Source organism: Eubalaena glacialis, chromosome 8 (assembly GCF_028564815.1).
Source record: "Eubalaena glacialis isolate mEubGla1 chromosome 8, mEubGla1.1.hap2.+ XY, whole genome shotgun sequence".
Classification (NCBI taxonomy): domain Eukaryota; kingdom Metazoa; phylum Chordata; class Mammalia; order Artiodactyla; family Balaenidae; genus Eubalaena; species Eubalaena glacialis.
In genome coordinates, this window is record NC_083723.1 from 16,221,196 (window position 1) to 16,235,545 (window position 14,350).

A 14,350-nucleotide genomic window follows, 5' to 3' on the forward strand; every position below is an offset into this window, starting at 1 on the left:
TTAATTTATACCCTAGAACTTTTAAATTTCATCATCTACTATAGAATTTAGTATGAGGCAGGTATATCTTAGATTTTATTCAATAAGTTCAGCTTTTATAATATGAAAAAAAGCCATTGTTTTAAGATTATTTTACCAAAGGTGAGGCTGCAAGATATAGGAAAGGAAGGAAGGAAAGAGAGGGAGGGAGGAAAGAAAGATACAGGGTACCCAGTTAAATTTGAATATCATATAAATATGTCCCAAATATTGCCCTCAAATATTACATGATACATACTAAAAAATTATTCATTGTTTCTCTGAAATTCAGTAGAATTGAAGTGGAAAGTAGAAACCAACTCTTGAATGGGAAATGTAAACTATCATGATTTCCCTATCCATATAATTCATATTCTCTACCGAGGAGCTTTAAATAGAACTGTGCTCATGACCAACGTGTGAGTTACAAAGAAAGAGACTCAAATCCAACAGGATTAATTCAGGAAAAAAAGCTAAACCCAGGCAGAGTAAAGAAAGGGAAAGGAAGAAAATAAGGATTCCTAATCACCAAGGGATGTTATTATTGTAATCATAACAGTCACGAAACTCAAATTTATGAGAGCCAAGTACTCCTCTTTTTAAATTCATGTCCTAAATATTTCTAAACTTTGTAAATTCCAAAGATAATCACTGGATGCTGTGTTAAATGCATCCATCCAAATTGTCCTTTCATCACCCCTTCTCTGAGGGTATGTGGGCCAGGCACTGTGCTGCTTCCTGGGGGCTGGGGGTAAAATCTGGTTCTTGCCCTCAAAGCGTCCTCAGCCTGACACAGAAGACAGGCATGTAAACAAAATCATTGCAATGATGTTTGATAGATGCAGAATATAAATGAATAATTTGAAATGAACTTAAAATATGCCCATTTGATCAATTATCAAGCAATCGTTCTCCTTATATATAGCCATGAAAACCCTGAAACCAAAATAAAAATTAAGAGAGCAACCCGATCTTGGCAAACTGTCCAAAATCCCAGAAGAGGCCCTAGATCCCCATTTTAGGTCAGATTTCCTACAAGCAGGGACTCAGGTTCGCCTGATTTATTGAGGGCATGCTTGCGGGGGAAGAGGAGTGAGGGGACGAGGAGGGGACAGGGGAAGGAACCCGGCAAGGATGTGGTCTCCAGGGAGCCCTGGAGCATGAATTGCACCACAGGGTTGGTTCCACCTGGAGGCGAAGGGGTGGGGCTTTGTGTGCCCACGTCATCATCAGCTACAGGCTCCCTACCCCACTCCCCATCCCCCCAGAGAGCGCACTCACTCCTGGACACAGTGGCTAGGTCCAATTTTCTGGAGAAGGGGACAGCTGTGAGCTCTTAGCAGCCAGTGCCACAGCAGCTGGTGGATAGGAAGATCCAGGCAGGGCACCTGCAGTGTCCCCTAGAGTCCCTGACCCAGGATGGCAGTAGGAGAAAGTCGTTACACATTTTATGATTCCAGACTAAAGCAGTTTTGCTGCTTTGGGAAGATACTCGATTGTTTGGAATTGACCCTTTCAAAGTTCATTGTTCTCTGCAGCCAGGTTAACATTTGCATCTAAGACTGAGATGCATTACCAAGAAGACCAGAGGAAAGCTTTGTTCAACCTTCTGCACAAATATCTTTTGTTTGGCAGGCAGAGTGAGATGGTTAGGTTTTTTTTTTTCAGTCGCCCTGATTACATTATGTGTGTGCCCATAAAGATGTGCTGAGAGTCAAACATAAATTATGCGTTCTAGAACATAAAACTGCCATTCTTCTTTTAAACCATGGGTTGGACGACACTTGGTAAACATAAAGCCCTTAAAAGTTTCTAGGAGAAGTGAGTCATGGCATTACAAAATCCTATCGCTGATAGACAGGGACTCTTGTCATCTGCTCTATTGGCTTGGTGCCAGGAATGGCCAACTCTAAACCGGCTCAGACCAAGAACTGTAAACAATTTGTCCTTGATTGCCTGCCCTCACCACCAAGCCTAGCCCATCTGGCTTCCTTCTAGATGTCACCCTGCTTGGTTTGTGTTTGGAGAATGCAGAGTCATTTTAGTATCAAAGATACAATACTAGGAATGTATGTATACTTCTTTACTGCACAATTTTTAATAAGCATTTACTGTAAATTAACCACTTGGGCAGGCACAGGGTAAATGAGACCAACACCTTCCCTGCCTCACTGGGGCTGATGCTCTAAAGGGGAGATGCAGGCAGTTACACAGGAAATGACAACACAGTGTGACAGATACTGGAAACTGTGACAGGTCATTTGGTGTGGCTCGGACAGTGGCTCTCAATGTCATCTGACACAACCTTCCTTTTTTTTTTTTTTTTCTCCCCCCTTGAACCCACTTTCTTTTAATTGAGATCACACACCTGGTCTCAGGACTTGCTGAAGCTCAGGTTCTTCCTGTCTCTTTACAGAAAGAATGTAGTGAGAGACAAAGTGATTGGTTAGATGTAGATTTATTTAGAGAGGTACACATTCCATAGACAGGAGGCAGTCCATCTCAAAAGGCAAGAGCAGCCCCAGGGCATGGAGTCGTCTTGCAAAGTGAGAGCGGCCCTGGGAGAAACACTCCACAGACAGTGTGGGCCATCTCAGAAGTCTAGCGGCCCCAACCTTCCCTTTTAATTACAAATATTGATACTTTGTAACCCTCTTTCCTACCCTGCAATGAAATTCACAGGCATTAGAGCCTACCTGCACACATAACTTCCAAATAATATCAATGTTATGTGCAAACACAAAGGAGAAATAAAAGGGAAGTAATTTATGAAGAAATAATATGTACTTCAATACATACGTGTACAGACATGAACACACCGGGAGACATACTGAAGTACAGAGATGCTCAAACACGTAGATTCACTACATACGAGATAGCCATGCAAGCAGGTGTGTTGTAAACATGTTTAACGTGTTTTAAAAACACAGAGTAAGGTTTTCAACTCATAATGATAAGTACGGAATCCTCCTTCATGGATGTTCAGTGAAATATTCAAAAGCTGTCGGAGACCTGCGATGATTTTCCTTGTTGTGAGAATGTCTAGCATGTCTGATCCCCACCCACTAAATGCCAGTAACACACCTCACCTAGTAACCATGACAACCAAAATCACCCCTTGGAATTTCTAAAATGCTCCCTGGGGGTGGGTACCTCTCATATTGAGAACCACTGAGCTGAGAGGTTGGGGGGTAGCAGAATGGAAATTGAATCACTGGGCTGTACACCTGAAACTAACACATTGTAAATCAACTATACTTCAATAAAAACAAACAGTGTCTTTCTTGCAGTACTTCTCAGAGGTTTAATATGTTAATCTGTACTGTGAATCTCCAAGAGGCAGATAGTTTGATGTAGAACAGCACTGTTCATATGTAATTGAAAAAGATAAAACTTTCTAAAGGAGAGTTTTAGAGTTCACAGTAATACTACAGAATGCAACGTCTAAGCCATAATTTCTTTTTTTTTTTTTAACATCTTTATTGGAGTATAATTGCTTTACAATGGTGTATTAGTTTCTGCTTTATAACAAAGTGAGTCATCTATACATATACATATATCCCCATATCTCCTCCCTCTTGCGTCTCCCTCCCACCCTCCCTATCCCACCCCTCTAGGGGGTCACAAAGCCCGGAGCTGATCTCCCTGTGCTATGTGTAAGCCATAATTTCTTAATCTATCACAAGTAGCCTAGTTAAAACTCTTTCAAATCTAAGACAAATTGATTAGCAAGTAAAAAATATAGTAATAAAAAGATAAAACCTTATTTTCTTTGCCGTAAGTCAATAAATGTAAATATTTAAAGATTTCTTAAATAAATGGAAAATCTTAAAATCTTCAGTCATATGCAACTGAAAGAATGGAATTGAGTCTCTTTTCAACCACGACTCTCACAGATCTAATTTTTTTTTTTTTTTAATAACTGGAATCTTGAATTCGGGACAGTTTTGAACATAAGTCTTCTTTTCTCATTATTTCAAAAGGTTGGTCTTATTCCCCAAATCAACTCTTTGGAGAATTTCTGCAGCAAGCAGGATTTAGATGAATATCAGCTGCACAACTGTGTTGAAATTGCCTCGGCAGTGGGACCTCAGGTGCTCCCTGGAGCATGTGAAAGGCTTATAGCCAGTTTGTCTGCCAGGCTGCACAATGGGGCCGTGGGTGAGTATCTGTTTCATTTTTTTTTTTTAATAGAAATTGCCTTAGTATGTATGTATGTATGTATTTATTTATTTACTTAGCTAGCTGTGTTGGGTCTTCATTGCTGAGTGCGGGCTTTCTCTAGTTGTGGTGAGCTGGGGTTACTCTTCGTTGCGGTGCGCGGGCTTCTCATTGCGGTGACTTCTGTTGTTGCAGAGCGTGGGCTCTAGGCCTGCGGGCTTCAGTAGTTGTGGCTCGCAGGCTCAGTAGTTGCGGTGCATGGGTTCTAGGGCGTGTGGGCTTCAGTAGTTGCAACACGTGGGCTCAATAGTTGTGGCACGCAGGCTTAGTTGCTCCGCGGCATGTGGGATCTTCCCGGACCAGGGGTCGAACCCGTGTCCCTGCATTGGCGGGCGGATTCTTAACCACTGCACCACCAGGGAAGTCCCTGAGTATCTGTTTAACAGGCTCTACCGAATTGCCGCTATCTGTACAAAGGCTTTTAGGAACATGAGTGAAATGATCTAATATATTTTAGTATCTACTCCTACCAGCCAATGTAGATACCAACTGCCCGATGATTAGGTACACAGAGCAGTCTGTCCATGTGTTGGAATCATAACTCGCAGTACAAGAAGTGTGTAAAAGAGGAGCCTGGCAGTCGCTTGGGGCTGCCAGATTCCTGGAACAATGGTCCTAAACTATTTCTTTGGAATCCTGGAATGAACTTTAAACAACTTCTTTCATCCCTAAACCTTCATTTAATAAATGAGACTGTTGGGTCCAAAACGTAAGGTAACTTGCCCATTTTGCTAAGCTATAGAGTGGGCTTCTCACCCTCAGCACTTTTAAAATTTAGGGCTGGGTAAGAGTTCACTGGGGAGGGGTTGCTGTCCTATGCATGGTAGGACGTTTAGCACCAACCCTGCCCTCTACCCACCTGATACCAGCAGCACCATTCCCTCAGCTGTGACATCCAAAAATGTCCCCAAACTTTGTCATATGTCCCCTGGGGGGCAAAATCTCCCCCTAGTTGAGAATCACTGCTATAGCGTGACAGCCACCATGAGAGTCTGGGCTTCCCAAGTTCCAGAGAGATGCTTTCTCCATGCAGGACTCTGGCTTTGGGGATGCCCGCAATCTCATGAAAGATATGGAACAAGCGAAATGAAAGGTATAATCCAGCACCAACACGGATCAGCAGGAATTGAAGAAATAATAATTACATTGGAACAATTAATGATTGAAGCAATTTATTTTAAGCCTTTCAATAACTTGTTAAGTAATGTTCATTGCTAAGTGATGTTTGTTAAGTAGTGTTTATTGAGCACTTACAGGTGCCAAACACTATTCTAAGTACTTCACAGGCATGATTGTCTTTAATCCTTATAATCCCGGGAGGTATATCGTATATTATCCCCAGTTAACAGATGAGGGAGTTAAGGATTACAGGTAACAAATGAGAAAGACATGAACTAGAGCCACTAATAGGACGGAGTGCTTCTCTGTCACTTCCTTTGCCTCTAACTTGTTTTGTTCCCTGCAGCCTGCAGCTGTCACCCACAGGGCTCAGTGGGACCCAACTGCAGCTGACTGGAAGGCCAGGGCCAGTGTAAGCCTCGTGTGACCGGCCGCTGCTGTGACACGTGCTCAACAGGAAGCTACAGTCTGGGCCATCACGGCTGTCACTGTATGTAGCAAAAGCCAGGGGGGGAAACACACGTGTTCTCAAACTTGGAGTTTTAAAGGCAGGAAAATCAATATGGGGAGTTGAAAAGGGGAGGGATTAGGAATTTGGCTTCATTATTCAGATTGTCTTGTCTATGTAGATAAAATATGCTGAACGTCTTTCCGCTATACTTTATTCTTCCATTCAGTGGGCACTGACTGTGTACAGAGCTCTATTAGGAAACATGAGTGATGATAAAAAAACATGGTCCATGCTTCAGGGAGCTTTCAGTTTGTATCAGATAGATGGTAGTCCAGGGAGGATGTGAGGACACCATGGAGTTGGCTGTGTAAACCCAGCTTTAACATCTGGTGCATAAGCCCGGTGGCTGGAAAGGCTAAAACAATGAGATTGGGATGTGGAGAAAAGGGGACCCTCCTACACTGTTGGTGGGAATGTAAATTGGTGCAGCCACTATGGAAAACCGTATGGAGGTTCCTCAAAAAATTTAAAAGAACTACCATATGATCCAGCAATTTTGCTTCTGGGTATTTATCTGAAGAAAATGAAAACACTAACACGAAAAGATATTTGCACTATCATGTTCATTGCAGCATTATTTACAATAGCCAAGACATGGAAACAATCTAAGTTTCCACCAACAGATGAATGATTACAGAAAATGTGGTATATACATGCAGTGGAATACTATTCAGCCATGAAAATGAAGAGGATATTGCCATTTGCGACAACATGGATAAACCTTGAGTGCAGTATGCTAAGTGACTAAGTCAGAGAAAGACAAATACTGGATAATCTCACTTATATGTGGAATCTAAAATGAACAAAAAACAAAAAACAAGCCCATAGGTATAGAGCACCAATAGACTGGTGTTTGCCAGCGGCAAGGGGGGTGGTGAGCGAAATGAGTGAAGGGGGTCAAAAGGTACAAACTTCCAGTTATAGAATAAATAAGTCACGGGGATGTAATGTACAGCATGGCAATTATAGTTAATAATACTGTATTGTATATTTGAAAGTTGCTAAGAGAATAGATCTTAAAAGTTCTCATCAGAAGAAAAAAAATTGTAACTATGGTGATGGATGTTAACTAGACTTACAGTGGTGATCATTTTGCAACACATACAAATATTGAATCATTATGTGGTACACTTGAAACTAATATAATGTCGTATGTCAGTTATACATCCAAAAAAAAAACCAGTTGTCCACAACATTCTGTTGATTGAATCAGTGAATTCTTATTTAACAAATATTTTTACCTGGTTCTCTGTACATGCCAGGCTCTATTCTAAGCACTGTATACACTCAGTTTATTCACCTTGATAGGATTGATACGGTAAATTAGAGATTGTGAAATCAGAACTGTGACTCTTTCACCAACACACCACTGCCCACCCCCCGACCCCAACAGGCTTCTCTTTGCTTTATCCAGCATGTCACTGCCACCCTCAAGGCTCAGAGAACACTGTATGTGACCAAGTAACAGGATGGTGCCCCTGCCATGGAGAGGTAGCTAGCTGCTATTGTGATCGGTGCCTGGAGGGCTATTTTGGATTTCCTAACGGCCGCCCCTTCCTTTGTAATGGGTTCACTGTCATGCTTCAGTTGTGGAGGTTTTACAACTGGGAGAAACTGTGAAAGGTATGGAATTCATATGCACTCTTATTTTTTGTTCTTTTGTTCTGATTTCACAACATTATCTGAAGGACCATTGAGTAGAGAATCAACAGTATTTAAGTGTAGAATGATGACTATGGGCGAGGAAGATAGAGCATCAGTTTATCATCCTTCAAAATCTCGTTATGAGCCAAGCAGTGTCTAAGTAAATCAATAACAGGCATTTGCCTGGCACCTTGCTTTTTATATTCCTAAAATGTGCATGTAAAATTAGGTGCTTTTATATGAGTTTAATGACTAAGCCATGGAACTTTCAATATGAAGCAAAAAAACCCTTTTACAGGGCAAATGAGCATCTTCTAAAAATATTGAGTTTTGAGAGTTGCACTGTCCTAAAGCATAGCAAATCCACATTGGCTAATGTGAGCTTTTCCTGGTAACATTTTAGTAAAAAATTGCCTTGACAGATGCATCGATGGTTACTATGGAAATCCTTCTTCAGGACAGTCCTGCCGTCCTTGCCCGTGTCCAGATGTTCCCTCAAGCAATCAGTATTTTGCCCATTCCTGTTATCAGAGTCCTTGGAGCTCAAATGTAATCTGCAATTGTCTTCAAGGTTATGCAGGTATGCAGTATAGTTCATGATGGTTTTTTCTTATCCCACATTGCTATCTAAAAAATGATAACATGTTCATAGTTTATCTGCCTTGGACAAATGAGTGGTACAGGATATAAGTTAATGGTAAGAAGACACAATTTGGTAAATTGCTACTTTACTGAATAAAGAATTTGAATGATTCAAAACCAATGACAAAAAATCATTTCACTGAGCTATAATTGTTTTTAAGTAATGTTCTAGAAAACTGACCAAATGAGTTCAAATCAAATTAATTTTTTTAAAATAAAATAATGGCTCGTTAAGTAAGATACATATGTGATTAAATTACATATGTATATATAAACATATAACATAATTTAAAAGTTAAGAATTAATCGGTCAAATCTTTCTTTATATAATTCCAAGTAATCAATTTGACTGGTATTTCACAGATATAACTGATTTTTTCAGATGTTTTGAAGCACCAGTTCGGGCATTATAAGATACTGCCTAAATTAATTCAATATTTGTGTCTGTCCCTCAATCAAAAATTTTATTTTGAAGAGTTTAAGCATGAGTGTAAACATGTAATGCAAACAAGGAAAAAAATTATAAAGTCTACTTGATTGAATCATAATAGAAAATATGGCATTATTATTTTCTTCAATGATAATTAACATCATGATAAATTACATGGCCACTTTTTTTTCTTATTTGTTATGTCTAAGGTTACACGTGTCTCTGGTTAATTCTTATAGCCTCTTCTCCATGTGCACTCTGGCTTGGTTGGTCAGTTGTTAAGAACTGAGACCACAGTTGGGCTATGAGACCATTTCTAAATGGAATGAACCAAAACATGGAAGGTGGACCCATGATGCGGGCACCTAAACAATGGCAGTTGCCCCGTGATTGGAAGAGTAGAGTGTAGGAGAGATGGGAATGGTTTCTCCATCATCCTTAATGGAGACACCCTCAAGCTGTCTTAATAAAGGTTAATAAAAAAACACCCTCAAGGGCCCACACATCAAGACAATTACTTACCCCTGTTCACTTCCAGGCACATTATCTCAGGCTGCTGCTGTTTCACCTCTAGGACCGGATGAGGGTTGGGGTGCCCCCCCGCCTCGGAAAACAGGGGCTGAGATTAGCTTTGGGTCTGGAGGATTTTGGGGTGATCCCGGTTATACGATGACCCAGGAATCCTGCACTCACAACTCTGTAGTTTTTGAAGAGAGTCCATTCTTCACCAAGGGCTTTTAAAATCCAAATAATCTTTTTATTTTCTGAATGGAATAAATTTAAATGAATGTTTTGTTTTAATTTAGAACATTTTTCCTTATTCATCCCAAATGTGTGACCTCTCTTTATCCCCAGAGGAGTCCAATTATCCACATCACTCTCCATATCCCTCCCCCAGCACATGCGCGCGCGCACACACACACACACACACACACACACACGCCCCTCGTCTCATTCCCTTTTCCTCTCCCCTTGTTTCAGGTGTGCAGTGTGGAGAATGCTCTGCTGGTTTCTATGGAAATCCAAGAATTTCGGGAGCACCCTGCCGACCATGTGCCTGCAGCAGCACATTGATGTAACTGATCCAGAGTCCTGCAGCCCAGTCACGGGGGAGGGCCTTAAACGTCTGCACAACACTCAAGGCCCCAGCTGCCAGCTCTGCAGGCCAGGTTACTTTGGCTCTCAATCAGACCTGTAGGAGGAAGTCTGCAAAGCTCCCTGGGGGGCGGGGGGCGGGATGTGGCAGCTCATAACTGTGGTGGCAACTCCCGTACTTATTTCAGTTAGGCCAGTAGTGCCAGTGCCAACGGGGTGACGGGCTGATGTCCTGAGCTCAGCAGCAGAGACAGGTGCAGTGCACACGCAGCTGCAGGGCACTCGCTGGTGTTAGTAGTTTGCCTTTTGTGACTGTTTTCTTCAACACGTGCCTTAGTGGCTTCGGAGCCTTGTTTCTCACAGTGTGGACTACCGTGCACTGTACCAGAGCCGCCTGGGGATGGGGGTGTGGTATCAATATGCAGATTCCTGGGCTGTGCCTCAGACCCGCAGAACTGAATCTCTGGGAGCCGGGCCCAGGAATCTGCCTTGTAACCGGCTCATCAAGTGACTTAATGTACAAATAGGAGAATCACTGATGTAGAAGAGGACAAGGGTTTAATTCTATGATAAAGAAAGAGGAGGAATATACTCATTTTTCGGAGATATTTTAATTATTTCAGTTCACCCAAGTCAGTTTGTTTCTGGATTGTTGACATAAGTGGAACTTTGGTGAGTGGTGTGAGGAAAAAGTGAGACTTTCATTTATCCTAATTGTGAGCTCTTGGAATGTAGTAGTAGGTAGAACCATAAGAAATTGCATTTTGGGGAGATCAAAAACAGTTGAATGGGTTCAACCTACTTAGATTCCTTGATAAATTCTGTTCTATTGTAAGATGTTTCTTCCTTGAGCCTTTTAAAGAAACGATGCCTCCACTCTAGAAAGTTGTTTGCAGGGGTTGTTGATGCCAGCGTTATCACGGATTTACCCCCCAACGACGGCTCTGTGCTCCCAGGGTGTTCCTGTCATCCTTCCGGCATGAGTCACTCTGAGTGTCCCCCTGGCGGGGGAGCTTGCCTCTGTGACCCTGACACTGGCACATGCCCTTGTATGCCCAACGTCACAGGCCGGGCCTGTGACCATTGTGCTGATGGATGCTGGAATGTCATCCCTGGCAGAGGATGTCAGCCATGCGATTGTGACCCCTGGACCTCACTTAGTAGACACTTTGACCAGGCAAGAGACTTTCAGTTTCCTGTGGTGTCAAAGTGAGACGTGATGTGGAGACATGCTTTCTAAATATGTAAAGAATGTTTTCTTTACATACTGCTGTTAATCAGTGTTTTTAGATAGGATTGGACTTATATGGGGACAGAGTCTACATTTATCAAGGAATGAAACACAGACCACCTTCTCTTTCACTGTTTCATATGTGTAAGCATAGGCAAGCCCCTAGAAATCCATCATTAATCGGAATTGATTATGAATCAGAATGAAAGTTAATGGGTTCCTTCAGAATCCATAATTCCATTTAAAAAAAATCAAGCTGTTATTCCCTGCAGCTCACCAATTGCTTTACAGATGGTTAAATAAGATGTCTTCTTATTTAATTTATCTTATTTATCTTATAGCTACCAGACCAGCAGCAATTGTTTCTAAAGAGTGCAGCTTAGGAGCAAATCTTTATTGTTTAATATACAGTTAACGCTACTTAACTGCACATGTGATTTTCAGTCAATAAAATAATGAGCATGAAATTTTTTAAAAAGAATATTAACATTATTTATGGAGAAAACAATGTCATGATTAGGCTTTTTTGGCTTGATAAATGTGTTCTTTGAAACACTTTTACATTAGTAGAGATGCAGGAAGAAGGGTAAAACAATGACAAGAAATTTTAGAGTCCAATCCACAATACAGGGATTAGGGTTTAATTGGAATCAAAATGTTCATTTCAGAAGCTGGAATCTTCCTGACTAATAAGTATGGCTCACCTCCAATTTCAGCTCCACTGTTCAACTTATTCAAAGGCCAAATTTTGTACAAGTAAACTTTTGAAGGTAGTTCTTATATATTGAATGTGTTTTCCCTTCTCTTTTTCTCTCTCTCCAACCCTCCCTACTCCAACCCATACCCACACAAATGCACACAATGGCCTTTTTTCCCTTAATAAATGTTTATATTAGAATAGACTTAGGTTTACAGAAAAGTTGTGAACATAGAGAAGAGGTACCCCACACCCAGTTTCCTCTGTTATTCATGTGTACATTAGGGTGGAACATTTGTCCTTAATGAACCAGTGTTGATACATTATCATTAACTAATGTCCATAATTTATTCAGATGTCCTTAGTTTTTTTTACCTAATATCCTTTTTCTGTTCCAAGACCTTATCCAGTACGCCACATTACATTTAGCCATCATGTTTCCTCAAGTTCCTCTTGGTTGTGACAGTTTCTTAGACTTTCCTTATTTTTTTTTTTTAAGTTTTTGGTTTTTTGTTTTTTTTTTTAATTTTATTTATTTATGGCTGTGTTGGGTCTTCGTTTGTGTGCGAGGGCTTTCTCTAGTTGCGGCAAGTGGGGGCCACTCTTCATCGCGGTGCGCGGGCCTCTCACTATCGCGGCCTCTCTTGTTGCGGAGCACAGGCTCCAGACGCGCAGGCTCAGCAATTGTGGCTCACGGGCCTAGTTGCTCCGCGGCATGTGGGATCTTCCCAGACCAGGGCTCGAACCCGTGTCCCCTGCATTGGCAGGCAGATTCTTAACCACTGCACCACCAGGGAAGCCCGACTTTCCTTATTTTTGATGACCTTAACAGTTTTGAGGAGTATTTTGTAAAATGTCCCTCAATTCAAATTTGTCTGATGTTTTTCTCACGATGAGACTTGGATTATGGGTATTGAGAAGAAGACCATAGAGGTAAAGCACTATTCTCATCACATCACATCAAGGGTACATACTATTTACACGACTGATCACTGCTGACCTGAATCTTGATCACCTGGCTGAAGCAGTGTGTGTCATTTCTCTACTGTAAAGCGACCCTTCTCCTTTCCATACTGTACTCCTTGGGGGGAAGTCACTAAACACAGTCCACACTTAAGGAATGGACAGTTATGCTCTGTCTCTTTGAGGGCAGAGTATCTCCATAAATTATTTGGAATTCTTCTGCACTGGAGATTTGTCTGTTGTCCCCCATTTCTTCATTTTTTCAATCATTTTTTAAAATAAACTTATTTATTTTTGGCTGCTTTGGGTCTTCATTGCTGCGTGTGGGCTTTCTCTAGTTGCGGTGAGTGTTGGCTACTCTTCTTTGTGGTGCGCGGGCTTCTCTTTGCGGTGGCTTCTCTTGTTGTGGAGCTCGAGCTCTAGGCATGTGGGCTTCGGTAGTTGTGGCGTGCGGGCTTGGTAGTTGTGGCGTGCGGGCTCAGTAGTTGTGGCTCGTGGGCTCTAGAGCGCCGGCTCAGTAGTTGTGGCACATGGGCTTAGTTGCTCCACGGCATGTGGGATCTTCCCGGACCAGGGATCGAACCCATGTCCCCTGCATTGGCAGGCAGATTCTTAACCACTGTGCCACCAGGGAAGTCCCTCAATCATTTTTTAATAACCACTGTGCCACCAGGGAAGTCCCTCAATCATTTTTTAATATCAGTGGACTCAGGATATTTGTACTATGCTTTGAGTTATAATCCAGCAGTACTTAATTTTGTTATACAAGTTTTTCCAGCTTTGGTCATGGGGAGCTCTTTCAGTTGGCTTCTGTATGCATTTGACATATTATTGTTTGTTTGTTTGTTTTTAAGTACTTCCTTACTTTCTGCACTGCAAGATGCTCTAAGCTCATCTTGTGTATTTCCTGCCCCATCCTAGAATCAGCCATTTCTTTAAGGAGGGCTGGTTCCTTTTATTGGAGAATGGTATTAGAAACCAAGATCTGGGCACTAGAGGACCATGCCTATTTTATATGTTCCTCTTCACTCCTCACACCTGCAGCCACCAACCATGGAACAAATTGGTAGATCTCTACACACTGCATGGCTTCCTAATTCATGAGGAACTCCTAATGCTCATGACATCACTGTCTGGCATACTTCTTAGACCTTTTAGGAAGCATATTTGTAGCAGGACTTGACAGAGACAACAGTTCAGTCATGGAGGCTAAGGGAGATCTACAAAGCTGAAAAGCAGATGGTGTTGGTTTAACCAAAGACCCCCTTATGACAAGGGTATTTGCGGTCATCTGGTCCATAGGGGATTCCTTGGGGAAGTTTGCTCTTTACAATCAGGAAACACTTTCATTGGAGTATAGAAGAGACATGTGGACATTTAGATTTCCAGCTGTTTAAACAACTACTGATAAATGTCTCTATGTCAGCCAGTAGGTGGTCCCTAGTGCATTCTCACAGAGAGATCCAAATGTGCTGTCCAATACTTTCATCAACAGTTTAGATGGAGTTGGGGAAACATGCTTATCAAATTTGCAGATATTATAAAGTTATAAGTTAATGAGATCAAGACAAAACAAGAGACAAGATATTTTAACAGCCTGTCTTGTTGGCTGGCAACAAGAAGATGACATGTCAATGGGTTAAAAATAAAGTTTTGCAATTGGGTTTTTTAAATCCATTGCATAAATACAGGGTGGGAGTAATAACTTGGAGCTAGCTTGTGAGAAAAACATCTGAGGGATTTTGATTGCATGCTTCAAGTGAGCCAGTGGTGTGGCTG

The 14,350-nt window shown here is 41.6% G+C and overlaps 1 protein-coding gene across 1 annotated transcript in view; it reads left to right on the forward strand.

Moving 5' to 3' along the window:
* LAMB4 (laminin subunit beta 4) overlaps positions 1-14,350 on the forward strand; it is a 110,164-nt gene that overhangs the window by 55,826 nt on the left and 39,988 nt on the right. The window contains 9 exon segments of the mRNA XM_061197589.1: positions 4,002-4,179; positions 5,705-5,848; positions 7,284-7,443; positions 7,445-7,492; positions 7,936-8,093; positions 9,567-9,647; positions 9,650-9,764; positions 9,766-9,785; positions 10,637-10,857. Of these exon segments, the coding sequence (XP_061053572.1) occupies positions 4,002-4,179; positions 5,705-5,848; positions 7,284-7,443; positions 7,445-7,492; positions 7,936-8,093; positions 9,567-9,647; positions 9,650-9,764; positions 9,766-9,785; positions 10,637-10,857 (1,125 nt within the window).